The sequence below is a fragment of the Trachinotus anak genome, unplaced genomic scaffold (genome assembly GCF_046630095.1).
Source record: "Trachinotus anak isolate AG129_WGS33_773 ecotype Australia unplaced genomic scaffold, CSIRO_AGI_Tana_v1 ptg000011l, whole genome shotgun sequence".
Lineage (NCBI taxonomy): Eukaryota > Metazoa > Chordata > Actinopteri > Carangiformes > Carangidae > Trachinotus > Trachinotus anak.
Genome location: NW_027273862.1, coordinates 26144869 through 26166279, shown reverse-complemented (window position 1 = coordinate 26166279; position 21411 = coordinate 26144869). Strand labels below are relative to the sequence as shown.

Below are 21411 nucleotides of genomic sequence, written 5' to 3'. Positions count from 1 at the left end.
TCAACAACCCGACTTTGTCTGTGTTTGTGCCACTGGTGCAGTTGGAGAATTTGATGACACTTGACACTGTGTTGAGAGGCAGACCCTCAGTGACATCTGCCAGACTGAAGACTGGCCAAAATGGGAACGTCCACAGATTATTCTCAGGGTTCTTTGCAGTTACACTTCTCAACAGGAAACAAAGCCAAGCTGTGATGAGGAGTGGCTCTATGGAGCAATTGTTGGCCATTCAAGGTAGGGATCCTTCAAGTCAACAGAGAGCATGTTCAGACTAGATACAATAGTTTTTTTATGAAATAGACCTCTTTTACATTTACGACTTACTTTGAATAAAGCTGTATGCATGGTTTTTGCATTTGCATTTACAGAATGGCTTATGTTTATATGACCACAGGCATTTAGCCTATGGCATGTTTAATGTCTACTATAACAATATATCCTGTATGGTGTTTGTTGTCTTGCTCTTGCCTAGTGTATGCTTGCATATCTGTGTTTAGCTTTGTTGAGCTGTATATTTGTTGTCTTTGTGTAAATAGTCTGTGTGTAAGTGCTGTATATTGAGAGCTACTGACAAGTAATGAGTAATGTGTGAAATGTTGACAGGTACAACATACAGTCTGATGTGGACCGGAAAGGTTCATTAAGTCAATGAGCGGAGATGCAGGAAGATGATGAAATGTATGATGTTTGAGCTGATGGCATTACTGTGATCAGAGTTTTTAGACTGGATTTAAGGCAAACAGCTGGCAGGGGTGATGTGAAAAACCTCCAAACGGCAAGCCATCACACAGAGGAGGCTTTATAGGTCAAAACACAGGACTGAACAGAATCTAAATGTTTCACACTGAGGAGACTGTGGAGAGGCTAGAATGTATTAGATTTAACGTTATTATTATTTCACACAGGAAGTAGCAGCACAATGAAATGCAATTTAGCATCTAACCAGATAAAGCAGTACATATATGTGCTAATGTTACAGGCACTTAAGATGTTTAGGTTCAGATCCGTCATGCAGTACCATCAGGGAAGAGTCTGCAGCATGACAACAACCCCGAACATACAGAGTCATACAGAACTATATGACTCCCACAGAGCCCCCATCTCAACATCATGGAGTCAGTCTGGGCGACATGAGGAAACCGTGTGCAGGTGTACTGTGGAGAACTGGTGCATTTTAAAGACAAAGGGGGGTCACAACAAATACTGATTTGATTTAGGTTTTTTCTGTTAACTGCACTTTTTATAAAATTAATTTATGAATAAAAACTCTTCATTGCATTATTTTTGAAAGCATCCTCACTTTACTAGTGTCTAAAGCTTTTACTGTGTATATAGATAGATTTTGCTTACAAAACCTCATATAATAACACATTCAATAAAATGTAGTGAATTGTTATATTTTCAATTACTCCACCTTGACCTAGATGTACTAATATAAAACACTGGTATGGACCATGCTGAATAATGAGAGCTGTACTCATGTGTACATAACATACAACAGGTTCAGTGACGCGTCTCACGCCCGGTGTTATGTCGAAGTCTGTTTCACCGTCGATATGCGTTTCCCTTTACTTTAACCTGAGCCTAACCTGCTATCTGAACCGGCCAGTCGTCTTCTCGGGTGTTTAACCAGACCCCAACCTTCCTTCACGACTTCCCCCTACCCTAACCAGTTATTTCTACTGCGCATAATTAACCACAACCACGGAGGAGGGGGGGGGGGGGTCGCCAAGGGAGACACTATATGAAGGCGGAACAGACTTCTCCATAACACCCCTGTGTCGCACGTTGATGACGTTGGGTTAGCAGTAGCGTTTGTTGTTGTCACGTCGTTTACTTCAACCACAGACTTGCAACCTCAGTGAGGTAAGAAGTTTTATTTTTCATGCATGTTTTACTGCTTTTACGAGCGGACGTGAAGCTACCTCAGTCATGCCGTAACACAACGAGCTTTCATTGCAAACGAAAGAAATCTGTTTTTAAAGTTATTCAAACTGCTGTTAGAGCCGAGGCAGCGTTAGCATTAGCCAGCCGCACAAATCTGAACTTGTATTTCATAATATTTATATGTTGTCCCTCAGCCAACGACGCAGGCTTTATGGGTTATATTTCTGTATAGGTTGTTCTTCAGTTGGGCCCATTTGTTGTGCGACGCACTGCCTGTTAAGACTGCAAATAACTTTTATTTTTCTACAATTAATCTGCCTTTTATCATGGTAATCAAGTAATCAGTAAATGAAAACATCAGAATACTGACAATTTTTCTCCTAGAAGATTTCCTAATAAATACGAATTTCCATGTCATCACAGTCAAATATTAAACATTGTAAATTACGTTTTTTGAAAAGAAAACCTGAACCACAGGGGGGAAGAAGAAAAATACAGTAAATAAACATATACAATAAGATTAAAATAAAAATCCCAATTTCTTAGAGCAGACAGACACATTATCAGGTGTCTACAGTCAAAAACTCAAATATAGTACATTTACTATAATGTAGTCTGCAAAAAGTAGTGAAGTGTATAAATCTTATCGTATTGCTTCTTTTCATATATTTCTTTTTCATTACTTTTGGGGTCCCAGTTTCAGATTACTTTTATTATAGACTACTCATAAGTCAGATTTAACAATATTTTTGGGGTGACATGAGGCACCAACTGAGGCTGGAATGTGAAGTGAGTACTGTAACTTACTGTCAAATACGTAGCTGAAACAATTAGTTGATTAGTCGTTTCAGTCATTTTTCAAGCAAAAGTTGTGAAACAAGGTGAAATATTTGCAGATTTCAGCTTATTAGACTTTCTGCTTTCTTTGTCACATACCAATGTAAGCCAAATGCTTTTTGACTTTTTGGTCAAACAAAACAAGACATTTGAAGATGTCACCTTCAGCTCTACAAAGTTGTGAGATAATTTTGTGACATTCAAAGATGAAACAATAATCAGCAGATTAATAACCAGCAGATTAATTTATATAAAAAGTAATCGTTAGTCGCAGGCCTAAATTAAAACATCGATCCATATTCAGTGAAATGACATAAGCTACATAAGTTATATTTCAGTAAAGTCCATCTGTATACAGATTTTGAATAACTTTTGAATAACTGTAATTTCGTTATTTTTTTGGTTAAACCTGAAACAGTGCTCACAATGTGAAGTGTCTGCCACATGTAACGTATGACATTTATTTACAAAGGAATAAGATTAACAAACGACATGACTTTCAAAGTTTAAAATGACCATTTATTCGAATGAAGTCAGTATCTAATCTAATCAGAGATGCCTGTTGTATCATGCAAGTTTTTTTTATGCCTGTTTTCATTTCAACCTAAACAGATTATTTCACTGATAAGCACTATTTGACCTGATGTAGCCTCGTAGTCCTGTGTTACTAAGGACATGATTATGCAATAAAAATTTGCAGACTGTGTCTTAAATGATACAGGTATGTGTGCTGACGTGCAGTTTTTTCCAGAGACGACAACACAGTTTAATACAGCAAACAGGCTTTAAGTGCAAAGAACAAGATGTGATACTGTAAACATCCTCAACAAGTCCAAACCAAAAACTGAAAAGAAGCATTTCATCAGAACGGCTTTCCTCAGACCCATAATTTAGATCTGTTGATAGTACATCTTTGTATTTTGATGTGAAATGCAAATGATGAGTGACTTAAAATATACATTATCATAGTTTATTATACTATATTATATTATTTGAAATACATTTTTAGAGCTACCACTTGAATTATTTTCTAGCTGTAGCTCTGTTTTAAGGTAACCTGCCAGTAATTTTGGCTCTTTTTATGTTAATAATGAAACAATGCGCTCATTGTGATTGTTGCTATGTGCTAGGTGGCTGTTACCATATGACATTTGTCTACAAAGGACAAAGATAAACAAATAATAACTTAATTGCCTTTAAAGGTTGTGACAGCAAGTTGACAGTTAATTGAACTGAATGCAGTATCTTACATCTAATAAGAGATGCCAGGTGTCCTATTAAGTTTATGTTATGTTTTCATTCCAACCCAAAAACTAAAGACTACAGCAGAAAATAAGAACACAACTTGGTATAGAGACCCACTTAATGAAATGAAAGGACTTTCATCTTTCTTTGAAATCAAAATTTGCATACTCAGTCTTCAATGACACGCGATTGCTCACTGAAGTATGCGTGCTGACTTGTATGGTATTTCCAGAGCAGCTACATCAGAGCTTGTTAGACGGAAACAGACTTCAGATGTATTTAACAAAACGTGACCATAACCATGACCACACGAAAAGTGAATCACAAAAATTTATTTGAATATTATTATCACAAAGTGATATATATCATATTGTTCTTTTTAAATGATTGTAAGGCTGTAACTATCAGTTGTTATCAATTAATCAGCAGATTTTTTTTCTCCATTAATCCCTTGATTTTTAAAATGTCACGTAGTGAAAATTGCCCAAGGTAAACTTCTTCAAATTTCAAAAGTTTTTTTTAAAGTTTAAAATGTTATAAAACAGAGAAAAGCAGAAAGTCCTCACAATGGAGCAGCTGGAACCAATGAATGTAAAAAATAATTATTTAAACTATGAAGTGATTATCAAAATAGTGTATACTGTAATGTTACCACTGCAGATGAAAGCAGAAAGTATAAAATATTTTACCAATTAAATGAATAACTCACAGGTACAAAATGAAACTAATTTTAGGTCTCTTCTCACAGTACCTTTTTGAAATTTAGCCCACTTGATTATTATTCATCCCTCCTGCAGTTTTACATTCAGCCCTTCAGGGGATTTTAGCTATGCAGCTTGCAACCACCAAACATTAACTTATTCTCCTCCACTAAACAAGTTTACTGTAAACTAACAAAAGCTAACTAACACTATTTACCTGTCAACACTGAAAGGACGATCCTGTGTCTGTTCCCAACTGTCTGTTTGAACAGCTTCCCACAGCACCACCCATCCCTTATAACTGCAGATAGTCAGTCACAAATATGTGTAAGGTTACAGTCAATGCTAGTGTCTCTGCAGCCAGCTAGCCTGCAGGAAACTGCTTTAATGTGAAGGGCTCTCTGTTGTGGCTTAAAACTTCAATAGATTACTTTATCCTGTTTAAACGGACACACTAATCACAGCAAAATAAAAAACAACATTTCTGTCTAACAGTCAGATCCAAGTATGTACACGTTTTCATTTTCTTGTATCATAATGGTACAATTTTTTTACTTTTACTCTCTTAAAAAATGGGGTTTCGCTTGTGTAATCATTGGCAAAACAGAAATTTCAATCAATAAAGGTATATGAGATTTTTTATTGCATCTGGCCTTCCTTCAAAGAAAACAGTGACTTCTCACTAACTGACATGGGAGGAGAAGGAAGGAGGGGAATTATTGAGAACTGGAGATATCAGTACTCACTTATTCTTCCCTGTGTTATTTTGAGAGTATCTGATTCCAGCTAAGAATAAATCAAAATGAGGAAGTAAGACACTGATAGAACGCTGTTTCATTATTACTTAAGAGCACAAAGCCTGTCTCAAATGACACCAAAATCAATGTTACTGCAACCATTTCCCAGACCTCTTCTCTTGGCATCGTGAATTGTCATTAAATGTGGTCAATGGTTTTCTCACAGGAAGATGTCAGCTTTGTGTGGCACCAGCAATGGCTTCCAAGATGCAGGTCAAGAAGTCACAGAGAAACAGGCAAGCATAACATGACAGAAAAACACTGCGTCTGTGTGAAGTGACGCGATAGAAATACACCTGAACTTTACAGATGTCTGAGTTTCTACATTTTCTTGTTGTTGACGAATTCCATGAAAAGATCAACAATGTGTTAGCTCCCACCCAAACTCAATTCTCACTTCTGACCTTGTCTCTGGCACACAGCCTCATGTGCAATTACTCCTTCTGAAGACTTAAATCTTTAAAATGGTTCAGTAATTTCCTGAAACACTTTGGCACAGTAGTTTTTAGCGAAACTGCATCAAAGTGGAGTAACAAGTGTTCTCGTTAGAGACTATTTTTAGTTGTGGATTAATATGAATTTGATGCTCTAGTGAGTATTTTAATGCAGAAGGGCAGCGTAGATGGGACTGAGTCAAAATAAACTACAGTTTCTATATTCATGGTAATAAAGGACCATTTCACCCAGTGCAACAGTTTGGCTCACTGATGTGTTTCTATTAGTTTCTGGACAACACTGGAGCTCTGGGGCACAGAGCAATAGCCAGGCTTTGACTATATCTGCTCTACTTGTTAGTAGGATCTATAATGATAGGTCAGGATTTGATCTTTTCATGGGTTTTGCTGACAATAAGAAACATATAAAATATCTCCACACTTTGCAGTGCAAAATATGCACTGGTCACACAGAGTAAGTTTGTTGATCCCATCACAGTGACAGTCCTGGTGCACCAATCACCGAAAAAATTAACATTAACAGCAGAGCACATGTGCATTGAAGCATGTGAAGTTTTTTACACTAATTGATATAAAGAGTGTTAAAGCTGATTATGATTTAACAGTTTTGTGTGTGTTACAGGAGAAAGAGCATCCCCGAGTCCTCATCCCTGAGTTATGTCGACTCTTCTACCAGCTGGGATGGGTGACAGGGACGGGCGGAGGGATCAGTCTGAGACGAGGGTTCGTATGTAGATGAATTTCTTGCAGAATATTGCGGAGGATCAGAAATAATATATATATATTATACTTATTCACTCAACTGTGACAATCTATTCTATATTAAAGGGGTTTTCATTCAAACCGACTTACTGACACACCTTCATTTACCTTGTCTCTTTGCATACCTGTGACAGTGATGTTAAAATGCTGTTAAATGTTGTTATGCTGACAAATGTGTAGTGAGCCTGATGTGAGGTCAGATATATCGGCTTTGACAGTGTGTGTAAATCTCTGGTGAAGACAGAAGGCTGCAGTTTCGCCATAATGAAACAGAATTCTAAATGAAGAGTTTGACAGGTTATTACAAACATCTTTGAACTGTGTTGTTTTGGATGGCAGCTACAAAGAAAGCACCACCCTTTAGCAAATCCCTGCTTGAAATAGGGAATGGCAGACATTTATTTAAGCCAACGGGGGAACTTGATGAAACCTCAGATGAAACCAAAATAAGATTTACTGACTGCTGCTCCGTGTGTGCTGGTATTTCATTCATAGAGGAAAAACACTGTCGTTCAAAAATGTCCTTTCATCTTTTTTTAAATTATTATACCTTTAGATTCGGATAGAAAATAACTGTGCATGGTATTATTCCTTAAAATACCTGTGTTTGACTTTTCTCTACATTGTCAGTTTTTTTTTTTCTTTTTTTTAAATTGAGTTAAACATTTGAACTGTGACTCTATGGCCCCAAAGAGCACCTACATATTGTAGTAAAAGAGAACAATCAGATGTATCCGTCTTGTTGCTGCTTGTACACTGTTTTAAATCAGTGCTTCAGTGGTTCAGCTCAGGAATCTAAAAGCTGTTTTATTAAAACAAAGCCTCTAACATTTATTTACTGTCTAGATAAAAGAGAGTGGATGAAAATATGCAACACATGAAGCAAACTGAACAGACAGTACGGCTGTCAGATGTCTTATACAAAAAATTCAAATAAGTGTATTTTTATTTTCTGTGAGTGCAGGTCTGAATTTTAAGTTTGGATGCCCTTTTTTACAGTTGCTTTGGTTTGACTCAGAAATGAGTCAGAGCCTGAGGCAGCCTCGCCAAACCTTGCACTCACAATCAATAGGCTACTCCTTTATCTGGGATGTTTGTTGTGAGATAAAGAAGAGTACAATGGCTTTATCCTTTACATTCTACGGGGAAATGTTAAGCCTCTCAGTTCGCAGTTAAATAATAATGTGATCATTGTTCAAGTCTTTTTAACACTGCAATTCTGCACTTCTTTACTTTACCTTTCAGGCCTTTTTTCTCATTGGGTCTTTTGGCCAAGGCCATAGAATGTAAAACTTTCCAACAATGATGATGTTCTGTTAAGGAAATGTGATATTGTTGACACAGGCAGTCATTGAAATGTTATTTATATTATGTGTTTGCTCAAAGTGTGTTCCAAGGAAATGGAACAATGGAGCCTGACACAAAAATTAAGCTTGGAGAAGTCCAGTTATTTGTGTTCTGTTGAAGGCCATGATGTTTGATTATGTCATGATGACATCCTCCAAAAACAACTTTATTATCCTTTTCCTTGATGTTAATACTTAGCATGTTGTATGTTTTGTAACTCACAGGGAGCAGATCTACATCGCACCTTCAGGCGTCCAGAAAGAGAGAATACAGGTGAGCAGGCTGTGACTACGCTGGGAAACCTTGTTCTGCTGAGTAGAGATAATGACTCATATATGACACAGAGTTTCAATTAAGCTGTGTTGAGATAAGGATGAGTGTGTTCATTTTTAATTCATTCCTTTTTTAATATTTGTGTTACTCAGCCAGACGACATGTTTGTGTGTGATGTGGAGGAGAGGGACATCAGCTGTCCTCCTGCCTGGAAGAAGTTAAAGAAAAGCCAGTGCACACCGCTTTTTATGAACGCCTACACTATGAGAGGTGAGTCGCTCTAGTTCAGTCATACACACACCACCCATAGGCCTACTAAAGTCAGAGACCAGGAACAGCTGTGTGTACTGTTGTATTTAAGCCCTCACTCACTCATCAGTCAGCACTGATGAGAAGTGGACTTCAGTAACTCACAAAGCGCTGAACAACGAGCACATCTGAGCCGGGTTCATCACTTTTTTTGTGTTCCATGAAAACACTTGAGTTGTCTGCGCTACTTGCAGCGCATTTGTCTGCTTGGTTGTACCATGTGTATTTCCAGGGTGTTTGTCTGGTTGTGTTGTATGTATTTGCATGTGTTTTCTAAGTTGCCGTGTGTTGAGCTCTCTCTGCCACCACAGGAACATCACTTTGTCATTAGAAATTATATAACAAATATCCACTGAAACAAAATAGTGAAATCAATAGTAGACTCCAAATAGTGTCCTTCTCCCCTGTATTTAATGATTACATTTTGAACACATCATATTCAATCAAAATGTGGTTAATAAAATACCTATAAGGTTTTTCTTTATGATAAATTTACTCTCAAATAAAGTGTAAGATTATTATTATTCCACTAAATAAATGTCTTCTATTTGGAATCGATTTGTTTGTTGAAATATTGCTTTTACATATTTCTAGAAAATTGTATGTTTGTTTTTCATAAAGAAAAGATAAGATAACATTAATATGATTTATCAGCTGTTTGATAAAGGTTTTGTAATTAAAGGTAAACATCCTTTCTCTTGCCTTGTTACAATTATCTCCTAAGAAAGAAAATTCCAGCAGATAAAACTCCAATGAAAACCTGCTTTTCCTTTGCTAAAATGCAGGGGCACAGGCAGTGATACACACCCACTCCAAGGCTGCTGTCATGGCAACGCTGCTGTATCCTGGCAAAGAGTTCAGGATAACACACCAGGAGATGATCAAGGGGATTCGTAAGGGCACCTCAGGCTCAAACTATCGGTATGTAATCAAGCAGCAAGGATTAGTGAAGTCCAAAGAGGTTCCTCGCATTTTCATCTCTCAGTCAAGAGGAGCTTTGTAGAGTCTCAGTCGTGGAGGCATCTTGGTTCTCATGATAGAAATGTTTAGTACAGCGGTAGAGGATGACAGCATGTGAACACAGCGTGAATTTACAGTGAATTTATGAGCAGAGCAGACTGTTTATTTTTTTCACACCGCTGTCCAAAATGAACGTGTGGCACACCTGCCAGGGAACAAGTTCACCTACTATCAATCTGACAGTAGAAAACTCCAGCATATCGTGGTACTGCAGCTGCCAACTGTGCTGTGGGAATAAGGACGTCTGGCTCATGGCCTTCAACAATGTTAAGAAAAGCGTAACCATGGTACATCAAGTCAACCATGAGAGGAGTACAGTTTCATTGCTCTGTGGGTATTAAGACATAAATCACATAACAATATAAACAGCTCTTTTTGGTATCTGTCTGTACATAAATGTGCCCTGTCTTGCCTCACTTTCTCAATAGCTGATGCAGATTACAGGCCCAAACATGTGAGTCCCATGAATTTGATCTGTACAACTCAGGCAATGTTGTTTTTGTTTTTTTTAAATACATTTTATTTCTGTTTTATTTTGGTGCATATAACCGAACACTGTGTGAAATAATACTTTTAGTCATTTAAAATTTCCTTACTCTTCATTAAAGGGATTCAGTTCATAATTTATAGTTGACTGAAAAGCCTGATGGGAATATCACTTTAAAGTTTTAAAGGTTTGACAGTGAGCTAGTTACTCGTCAATGCAGCTGAATAAAATTAAGAGATGTTGCTGTAATTTTTTTTTCTGCTTCCAGCTGGGACTAAGGCAAGTCAGGAGCCTGCTGGATTAGGGAAGCAAATAGTGATAATTTTAATTATTCATTATTCTGACTTGAATTGTTTAGTCTATAAAATGGGGAAAAAATGTGAAAAGGATCTGAGGTGAAGAAACCACTTAAAGTGCTGATCCAAAGTTTACTGTGATGGGGTGTTTATTGTTATAATGTTATGCAGTCAGCTTACAGACACAGAGAGTGAGCCTGGGAGGATAAGTCACACACTGGTTGATTCCTCATCAGAGGTGACAACTTCTGATTTAGCTTGATTGATTGAGCTTGATTTATCCAACCAACAGTCCAAAACTCATAAGATAAAATAAACAACAGAGAAAATCAGCCATTTCTCACATTTGAGAGGCTGAAATCAGAAAATGTTTGATATTTTTGCTTTATAAATTACTTAGGTTCAGCACTAAGTCTGATTCACAGTCACTGTATCACTTTGATTCGATTGCCCCACAATCAGAGGCACTGGAGAGCAGACAGTGGGGTCGAGCTTTGAGAACAGGCCTGTAGAGCCTGTATCTCAGGGCTGAGGTTAATCAGAATCAGAATCAGGTTTATTGCCAAGTATGTTTTCACGTACAAGGAATTTTTTCTGGTGATAGTGCAGAGCGCACCAAAACACCGAGGCAGCCATCTGTGGCGCCATTAAAAATGCCTCAATTTTAAGCCTGGGTGTAATTTGTCTTTTTACACCTTGTATATTGACAGGTACGATGACACCCTGGTTGTGCCTATTATTGAAAACACACCAGAGGAGAAGGACCTGAAAGACCGGATGGCTCGGGCAATGGATGAATACCCAGATTCATGTGCGGTCCTCGTCCGCCGACATGGTGTTTATGTCTGGGGCGAGACCTGGGAAAAAGCTAAGACCATGTGAGCATTCACCTCCCACCACTATTAACCTCTTTGATCTTATTTATGACTAAGAATAAATTAGTGCTTTTGTATTGAGAATACTCAAAACACTGCTGCATTTTGCAGGTGCGAATGCTACGACTACCTGTTCGACATCGCTGTCCAGATGAAGCAGTGTGGACTGGACCCTTCAGCCCTCCCAACAGAACAAAAAGGAATAGTTTGACATTCACTGGTGCTTTTTAAAGGGACGTTTGTTGCGGAAAGGTCAGTGGAGTTCAATCAGGAGAGCAGATTGTAATCATTTGCCTTTCACGCTGGCCGGCTTCAAATTTGATGAAATTTAATGGTAAGGGCAGATTCGGGATTGAAGGAGATTGAATGCCTGTGATCCGGAAGCATCTGGAGGTATGCTGCAGAGCACTGTGGGACAACTCATGAGTGAGCAGCTGTCAAATCAACGTCCTCAGGTTCAAATGCTTTCCTATTCAAGTTTGACTGCACTGGAATCAAGGTCTTGGTGCATGTCAGGCGTGAACATAGTGTATATTTCAGTTGATCTGTAATGGTGATTATCTGCCTTTGCTTCAATCAATAAAAAATGACGGAAAGTTGAACGTGAGTCACAGAAATTCTTTATGTTTTTTTTAGGTTTTCCCCTACTACTAAAAAGTCCCAAACTTAAAGGAAAGTTTTAAAATGTAAATCCAATTTTCCATTCTTTAACGGTTTCCTACTCGTTCTCCTCTTTTATGTTTTATTGTAAATAGAGTGATGCCTAATATTTAGTTTGAAGCCATATGTCAGTTCCAGATCCCATTTTTGATTTGTGGTCAACACAGCATACACACAAATGGCTGTGGTCATCTTGTCAAACGCCTTTCAGTGAAAATAAAACTGTACTGTGTAAAAAGGACCCGTGCTGTGTCTGTGGACATCTTTTCATTCCCGCTACACCATTCCAACACAGGCAGGTCCATTTGGTGCAAGCGTTGCACAGTGCCTGTAGATCTTTGCACAGCATGCCTTCAGTTGTCTGCATACTCATTCTGTCATGAAAGCCAGAGCTGTTGTTCTTTTAACAAGCTCCCTCTGCTGCCACAATCCCACTGTTCCACCACTGTACTCGCTGAAAACAGAGCACTGTCAAACACGCCGCAGGCTCAGTTAAAATTGGAAAAACAAGAAATATACAAAAAAAAAGAACAATAATATTCCTCTGTGTTGCATCTACACTGCCAAGATTCCCCATCTTTTGATTAATGAGGAATTCTGGGAAACTAATTTGCAAAAGAAACTGAACACCAGCCCATACAAGTAAGACTGTAAAGCCACAATGTCAGAAAGTCTCAGTGTCTCAATTGTTTAACAGACCAAAACAAAAAAAACAGACAAACTACTATGTTTAAGCAAAAAAAAAACAAACTCAGCAAACTATTCAGCAGTGTCAAAGTCAGATTGTACTCTGGTTCCAAAATTTCAAGGGACTCAACTGCTCATCACAAATGTTACGTGTATTATATATTCCAATATTCATCCCATTATGCATTCGTATAAATATTTATTACCTGTCAGCCTGCAAATTTCAGCAACAGACACATCAAAAATCTCATATGAGGGGGCGGGTGGGATAACATGATAATGGAGCTCTGGGGGGGCGCTGTGGCACATTAACCACACTGTGGAACAGGGCCAGCTGAGCACAGGCACCTTTCTCACAAATACCTACTGAGTGAAACTGCTGCGAGTTGCAGGTCCATTTTGGAGAGTGGAAAGAGCCCACAGCTACAGTGCACTGTTTGTCACTTTGGACTGAAGCAGTAACAAAGAGGTACTTGTGTTTCCACTGATTAAACTGAGTAGAAAAAAACAGTGGGGTTTCTGACGTTCCATAAAATAAAATAAAAAATTTGCTGAGTGGCACTGAGTGTAAGCAGTAATTTTGTTTGTCTATAAGAAAACTCCACATGGCACCTTTAAGTTACTTTTCCCCACTTTTTCCAGTGTTTTCCAGGATCTATATTACACTGATGGCAATTCATCAAAACAAAGAAAACTAGGATTACTGCCTCACAGTTGTATACCTCTGCCTGTCCATCTTCAACCCAGCAGTACCATGAGCTACATGGCCAACAGTTCCAAAGTCGGCACCAGTTCAGCATCTGACCAAATGTGACATATACTCTCTTACTGAGTTAAGCCAACCTTTAACTGCTTCATAATTTTATCCTATTAGACATTTGTGTAAAAATTTGTCATGATGAATGTATGACTTCTTGATTTATGGTCAAAAATTAGTTTTGTGCAGTCATAGAGACCTTTGACCTTTGCCCACCAAAATCCAATCAGTTTACAGTAGAATGTTTGCAAAATTTGAAGAAATTCCCTCAAGGTGGTCTTGAGATATCAAATACGAGGCCAAAAACATGTTTTGTGAGGTCACAGAGAACTTGACCTTTGACCATCACAATTGAATCAGTTCATCCTTGAGTCCAAATAAGCATTAATACCAAATTTAAGGGGGTTCCCTCAAGGCATTCCTGAGATATCATGTAAACGAGAATCGGACAGACAGATGGGTGGACAACCCCACAACATAATGCCTTTGGCATTTTAAGAAAAGGAAAACAATAACCGATCTCGGTTTATCCCAAATAGAGCAGTTTGTCAGGACAAACGCAAAAATACACCATCTACTGACCACTACAGGTAACCATGCAAAATACAAAATGTATGAAACCTTTATGTAAACCTTTATCCTCCAAAAAAAGGTCTTGAAAACAACAGAAAGATTTCTTATTGGGTGAAAATGTGGAAAGTATGTGTAGCTACGGCTACAAAAATAACAATAACATTCCCAAGTCACCAGCAAAACAAATATGTTACCTAAAAACCGTATTGGAATCCACCTTTTTTTCTGGCACAAAAATTTTGAAAGATGAGCCCCATGGCAATCATTTACATTTTTCCGCTTCTATGTGCAGTGATTGTAGCATCCAATGCACAGAATCCCCTGTTGTAATCTCTAGTCGGAGCAAACCCCTGCTTCCTTCAGGCTGTCTGTGACACAAGCTCTGGGATACCTTTCTTCATATTTTTGGTCCCTGTTTGAATTTCTGTTTGAACCTCCTCAAAAAGCAGATTTTAATTTATATTTGTTCATAAAACTTTAAAGAGTATACACAGTATGATGCCTGGATAGGCAAGAACTCACATCACTGTTTTTGATCCTCCTCTCCTTCATCACTACAGCCATTAGCAGTCTTTTTTGGGGCACATTATCAGTTGCTGCACAGGGCATCTCATTATAAACTTTGCAGAAAATGTTATTTTCCCCAGCCTTTTCAATCAACTGAGGGACATATAACAGTTCAAGTGCTGTCGCGGCGCCTCTCAACCCATCAATTATATTCAAGTTGTATTAACGTATTTGGCACCTATGTCTCAGGAGAAAAGGAACACTCATTGCTGCACCATATTTTTTATGATATTGATTAAAGTGTAAATGTGTTTATGATTTTTAGCTTCAGTAAAAGCCTTGTGACAGGCCAAATGGCGATATAAATTAATATTATTGACGTTCAGACACAAGTACTGTGAGCTTATGTGTGTCAGCCACTCAGCACACAGTCACACATCCACACACACAAAAAAAACACTTGAAGCTCACTAATGTATCTTAGGGCTGACATTTAAAAGACCACTTTTGCATTCTGACATCCTTAAAGCGCTCAGTTCATTTTTTTTTTTTTTTTTTGGCATTTTGTCTTCATTAGATAGTTCTAACAGGAGAGTGACGGGGAGTATTGAAAGAGAGGAACTAGCATATGATAAAAGTGTAGGATTTGTAAACAGAAGTAGCAGTTACCAGTGCCAAAGAATTATTTACTTAATGGAGTTTCACAAACCATTACTGTTTAGTGTTGTTGAAGAAACAAGTCATTCATCACCTGGTGCAAATACATCAAGCACTTATGGATTACCGATTGTACTTATTAAAACACACTAACAAAAATGGTTTAGTGGTGGATTTTAAGGGGGATTAAGCTCTGTTAGAGGACTTGAGGCAAAGTGTTGCTGCTGGTTCAGGTTGGCATTGAGACTTAAGCCTCTCTATCAGGTTTCATTTACTGAGCTGCATGCCATATAATCTAACCTAGATAGCTGGCTAAATAAGCTTAGTGAGCCATATGAGTTAAGCAGCTATAGCTGAGATCCAGCCTTACAAACAAAAGGGCTCTTGCCACAGTTTGTGCTGCTACAGGTATCTAGCTACAGTTTGAGAGAAATGAATTGTCTGCTTACTTTTGCCTATGTCCTCTGCAAGCAGTAATGGTTTGATGTCTGCCAAATTCCAAAGTGAATCAGCCTCCTCAGCAAACTTATCAGACCAGCAGCAGCACTTTGCTCTGGGCCCTCTTCTTCTCTTAATCCTTCCACCCAGGCCTCACTTTGTTTTCTTGCCTGCTTTGACTTTGCTGATAGAGATGTAAAGAAACCTCAATCCACTTCCCTAGAAAACCTGTTTGCACCACCAAATACAGTTATTTTTCTCTAAATTGTTGATATATGCAGTTTCAAGTAAGCATTCAAGAACAACCCAAAAAGTCTAGTGTCCTTTTTTAAACTGCATAATGTAACATTTAGCTTCCTAAAGAACACTGTTATGAGTGTCTTTTCTTTGAGTCCAACCCTTTTATTGTACAATTTTTGTACAGAACACAAAGCTTAAAGGTTCTTAAAGCTTCTAGGTTTCTTATCTTTCTCATGCTTTCTATAACTCTTCATGTTATTAAATTCCTGTCAACCTGTCAATATACCCACAATGCTAGATTTAGAGACTCCTAGTCCCCTGTCCTATCATGATCATGAGTGTACCAAACTTCATTGCAAACCATCCAGTAGTTGCCAAGATATTTCACTCTTGATCAATGTGTTGCACTGACTGACCAACCAACATCCCCATCCTCTGCACTATGTCACAAGCAGGACTAATAAATAAATCAATGAATAAACCAGGTGATTGTAAAGTGCAGATTATGCACATACACAATAACCAATATAACAAGATGGTACATTCCAGTAAATGTTCCTGGTGAACCTATAGTCTACTAATTTCAAATTATCATAAAGTAAAATCCTGAGCATTCATTTTCTAGGTATAATGATATTCTTTATTTCTTTGTGTTTACCATATTTTAGCAGATGATGTGCCAAAGTGAGCAGTGCCCAAGAAATAACATCACTGACATTTGACTTCAATATTTCATCCTACTAGATGTTTTGTTAAATTACGTCATAATAAGTACATTAATTCTTGAGTTGTGGCCAAAAACGTGTATGGTGGTCACTGGCGTGGAGGCATATAGGGGAAGTAGTTATTTTCTAATGTGGTATCCCTCAGCCTAACCCTGTGTAATTAAGAAAAGTAAATGTAAATTTATGTTTGTTTTTGCTGTATTACTGAATTATTGTGGCAGAATAAAAAAGCAGCAGTCTACAATTTAAAAGAAATGTATGGTTAGCATAAGCCAATAATGAACTACATTTAAATTTATATGTGTCATGTTCTTGGATCAGGTGAAAGGAACCATTCGTTAACAGGTGGCTGTGCATTTATTTTCCATTTCATGTATTTCAAACTCCAGCTATTCGAGAATTCTAAGCAAAAGTGAGGATACCAATAATTCTCTTTGTTTCATCTAGAGGAAAGGCCATGTGCCATTAAAATCTAAAGAGTTTATCCTCTTGGGTCATAAATGTTCTAAGAAAATTTCATGGTAATCTACCATGCAGTCTACAATGAGGTTATGAGGAATGTAGCATGCCGAGTTGATATATTTATAAGAATAATAAGTCCTGAGGCACCAAAACATTCAGATTGCTCCTCCGGGGATCATTGTTATCCACAGCAAGTTTAATGGAAATTCAGTTGTATTGGGCATTTTTTTTATCAAGCACTGCAGTGTTAGTGTTTCAGAAAAGTTGGTGTGTTTTACAGTATAAAGTAAATAGAAATATTTTATCTAACAGAATTCCCAACATTTCAGCAGGGAAGCAGTGACTGTAGAAGGATTAATGGAAACTGTAACTTTATGCTTTCCTAAATAGAATATATATTTGCAGATTACTCTTACTCTATACTGAATACTGCAAAGAAAAAAATATTATTTGGATTCACTTCAGTTAAGATGGTTTTTAAATATCCCATTTAGAAATAATAAGCATTGTAGAGGCAACTTCTCTGTCAATTAGTTTATCAGTGCATGTTGAAGTAAAATGTGGATGTCTTTTGATAAATGTAGCACCAATGGACAGCCATCAAGCTTTGATACAGTATATCTGGGGGAAAAAACTCAAAAATAAAGCTTAAGTAAAATCAGTATGAAGATGCACAAACAATAACTACCTATGTATGAATACTTTATTAGTTGACTGCGTTTATATGGTTGCATTTTATATTTGAGTTTAATGTTCCGTGAAGAGATGCCCTCGTGTCTGACTTCAAGCATGTGGAGTTCATTATAACTTTGGCTTTGAGAACATAGCTTTGACTTAAGCCTTGGTTTTCTCCTCATCTTAGGCCTTTTTCCCCGGGGTCCTGAACAGATCCTCAAACAGATGGATTAGACAAGAAAGATCATCAGCAATAATACAGTGGACCCATAGCTGCCTTTTATTTTAATTGCATATAAGACATGCCTCCTTTATTTCATAGCAAATCAGAAAGAGACCAAACATATAGAAGAAAAAGGAGAGAGGATATGTGACACAGATTATGAGCCAGACCCATCATTGATTGATAGTAATTCCTCTAAATCCTAATTTATAAGTGACAACCAGGCCCTAGTTGAACCAAAGTCATAAATAATGTTGATCCTTCAGACTTCAGAACGGGCAATGAATTTCATTCTGAATCTAAGTCTGAAATACTAACTTCCACAAAGAAATGCCACTAAATAATGATGCTGATAAGCAGTTGAGCCAGAGACTGTCCTCCAGCAGCAGCTCAGTACAGAAATGAGGGTTAATCTTATAAAATGTTGATGTTAGGTAAAAGCATTGGATTAAGGTATTTGGTGTTAAATATAAGGTCTATGTCAGTTACTTTATCAGGAGCCTTTATTGGCAAAGCCCTATGAAAGTATGCCTAACCTGACAAAGAGCAAATGGATTACAATCATAAATTCATGTAATGTGTCTTCTCAAATCCTTCATGTTCCATGCAAGTGTAGTCAGGACTGCAGTCAAATGTGCTGCGTGGCATTGGTTTGAAAATGTGAAAATGAAAATCTTTTATTAGTCCTGGATTGAGTCTGTTTTAATTAGCTACTGTAACTGCAAACCAGCTTTAAACTAACCTGGTTAGTGGTTTCAGGTGAAAGCTTTTTTAGAGAGAGTATATGAGAAGCAAAATTAACCATAAGCCTAAACAAATGTTTGGTGTGGAGGCTGCAAATGGAGCATTACAGTATGTATATTTAAAGATACTACTACTGCTGAAGCAAATATGACAATAATCCTTCTCCAAACTAAGGTTATTTACTTTACTATGAAGAATAGAATAAAGAGATGAAAGACAATGGGCATCACAAAAGAACAGTTATTATCACAGCAAAGACACTGCAATTACAGTCCAATATAAAATAGCAAATTCCGTGTCTTCTGACATCTCCTTGCACACAACTACAGTAATGAAAACTCATTACGTACTGCATGTAGATCAAATTATATCAAATGGTAATATGAGCCAGTGGTGCAGATGATACCAGTTTTACTTTTTATATTCAATGAAGTAATTATTCAAGAGCAATATAAAACAAAGCCTTCCAATTATATTTTAACCTCCCTCATGGCCACGCATGGTTATGGCCTTCACCCAAAATGCAATTTCATCTTTAATTGTTTTAATAGCCTTTATTCATTTGTTTGTTTATTTGTTCAGATCATTTAATAACACACTAATGATTGTTTAATCTATTGCCGACCATTGGTAACATTAAGAAAATCTCTTTGGAGTTTGGATCCAAATAGAAATAAAGTAAGATTTTTTTTTTTATACTACTTACTATTCAAATTGTATTCTTGTCTACCTTCACCTTTTAAACCACATAGGAAACTGACTGTAGATAATGTAGCTTACCTTACTACTGATGTTCTCATCAGCATGCTCAATAAATACACTCAGCATTGCAGGGTAAAACAGAGTTATGCATTATTCAACCACTTCTTGTCAAGTCTTGTCTTGTTTTTTTCTCTGTCAAACAAGGGGCCAAATCCTTTTATTTTCATTCTTTATTTATGTTAGAGCCTCCAGACTGTAATATTATGTAACGTAACTTCAGTACATACAGGAGAGTCACTTGACGGTTATATATGACAAAGTAATCTTAACGCGCACACATATATTTGAGTGTAGGTGGGTGTGCGTTAGTGTAATCAAATTATATGGATAGAAGACAAAGGGTATCTGCAAGTGACACAATCACATTGTCAGCATCAAAGATATTAATTCTGACGAGTGAACTGAAGGTTCAACCATAGTATCTATGGCTGCAAATGCAAAAGATGATGTTTCCAGCAACATGAGGAGCTGTAAAAGGTTTTGAGGCCAATAAACACTGAAAATGAGTTAGTCACAAAAAAAATTTTGTTGGCCTCTTGGGGCAGCAGAAACAAGCTGCAACAAAACACCAACATAAACATACTGTATAACCTTGAAGTTGTTAGCCGACAGTTGCTTGTTTGCACATCAAGCAGACATGGGCAACATTATCATTCTGGTCATATGAGTCCAGTGTTGACTCTCTAACCATTCACAACCAGAACCTGAAGCAACTGCCCAGACACAGGGAGAAAACACAAGCTGCACACAGAATTTTACCAGCCAGCCAGAGGGTTCAAACCCAGGGCCTCCTCACTGAGAGGCACCCCCCACGTATCTACTGTACACTGTAGAGTCAATCTATTTGGCTGCACCCTAGCTGCATAAAGTGTCATTTAAAAATGATGTATTAGATTTATTAACCGAGTCTATTGTATGAGCCTTGGGAATCCTCCTCCTGACTCATTTAGCTTCCCGGGCATGTGCGTCATTCACCTCCCCCTCATCACCTTCCCCCAATTGGAGTTCAAGGTTCTGTCATGCAAACTACTTTTTGCCAAATCAAATTTGAATGGATTGGAGGGATGACAACCATTCCCAGTGAATGGATTTGCAAGGGACTTAGTTCCTTCTTGGCACACATCCCTGCTTCAAGAAGCAGCCACAAGACAAAGTGCCTATGCAGCTGCCGCTGCACATCTCAGCTATCACAGTGGAAATATCTCGTACTCCTGGAGTATATTTCATACATAACGTGATTGGATACATCCAGTGGAGATCTGGCAGACGTGCCTCTAATCCAGTTACTTCCACATCTGGATTAAATTAACTGCAAGCCAAGTGGATGTTGGAAAATATATTGTTTTACACATATTTTATAATCAAACTAGAGCCTTGTTTATCTGACATCTGAGGAATGGAGGTTGTTTGCTCGGGGGAAATGATTGGAGGACTACATTATTACATTACACCTTTACTTTGAGCCTCGTAGGTAAAATGGTTTATCTTAGCATGCAATCATAGAAAAGAGCTGCAGTGTGAGTGAATTAGCAGCTCTGCATCGCAAACAGTTCTACAGAAGGTAAAGGACTGTGATTGCTTCTGAAGTCTGAGACTTTGGGACCGCCAGTACTGTCCACTTGTGCACGACTGGTACTTTTAGGTTTGAGCATGCTGACAGCTTCACCACTGCTCCACAGCACGACATGACAGCAGTACTGTATGTTAGCCCAGCTTCACTGCCACATTTGGGCCCCAGAAGCATGTGGTGTGCTGCTTGTCCCTCCTGCATCCTTTGGGCTCTCGTTATATGGAGCTCTTGGAGGTGCCCTACAAGTAGTTGCCTGAGAAGGTTGATGATTTTTTGATGCCCTCTGCTGGCACCTTGTTGATGCTAATTGATGCTATAAATAATGCTGTGATTTTTTTTTTTTTTACTACTGAGTGTTTCAACTCAGCTGAATAATTAAAATGAATTAAAAACTATTGACAACACAAAGGGAAGCCTTTATCCCACAAATGTCCTCATCA

The 21411-nt window shown here is 37.8% G+C and overlaps 1 protein-coding gene and 1 long non-coding RNA gene across 2 annotated transcripts in view; one reads left to right on the top strand and one right to left on the bottom strand.

Annotated features, from left to right (window-relative positions):
* Positions 1 to 21411, bottom strand: part of LOC139628050 (uncharacterized) — a 146864-nt gene that overhangs the window by 15705 nt on the left and 109748 nt on the right. The gene's annotated exons all lie outside the window — the stretch shown is intronic.
* apip (APAF1 interacting protein) lies at positions 1734 to 12192 on the top strand. The gene is made up of 8 exons (XM_071489483.1): positions 1734 to 1866; positions 5634 to 5703; positions 6545 to 6645; positions 8256 to 8304; positions 8457 to 8574; positions 9399 to 9534; positions 11127 to 11294; positions 11403 to 12192. Exons 2-8 carry the CDS (start codon positions 5638 to 5640, stop codon positions 11500 to 11502), a joined length of 738 nt encoding a protein of 245 aa, XP_071345584.1. The 5' UTR covers positions 1734 to 1866; positions 5634 to 5637; the 3' UTR covers positions 11503 to 12192.

Excerpts from the sequence above, each read along its gene's own strand:
- apip (XM_071489483.1), top strand. The coding sequence starts at position 5,638 with ATGTCAGCTTTGTGTGGCACCAGCAATGGCTTCCAAGATGCAGGTCAA. Across the intron at positions 5,704-6,544 it reads AAGAAGTCACAGAGAAACAG|GAGAAAGAGCATCCCCGAGT; the intron begins GCAAGCATAACA and ends TGTGTGTTACAG. Across the intron at positions 8,305-8,456 it reads TCCAGAAAGAGAGAATACAG|CCAGACGACATGTTTGTGTG; the intron begins GTGAGCAGGCTG and ends TGTGTTACTCAG.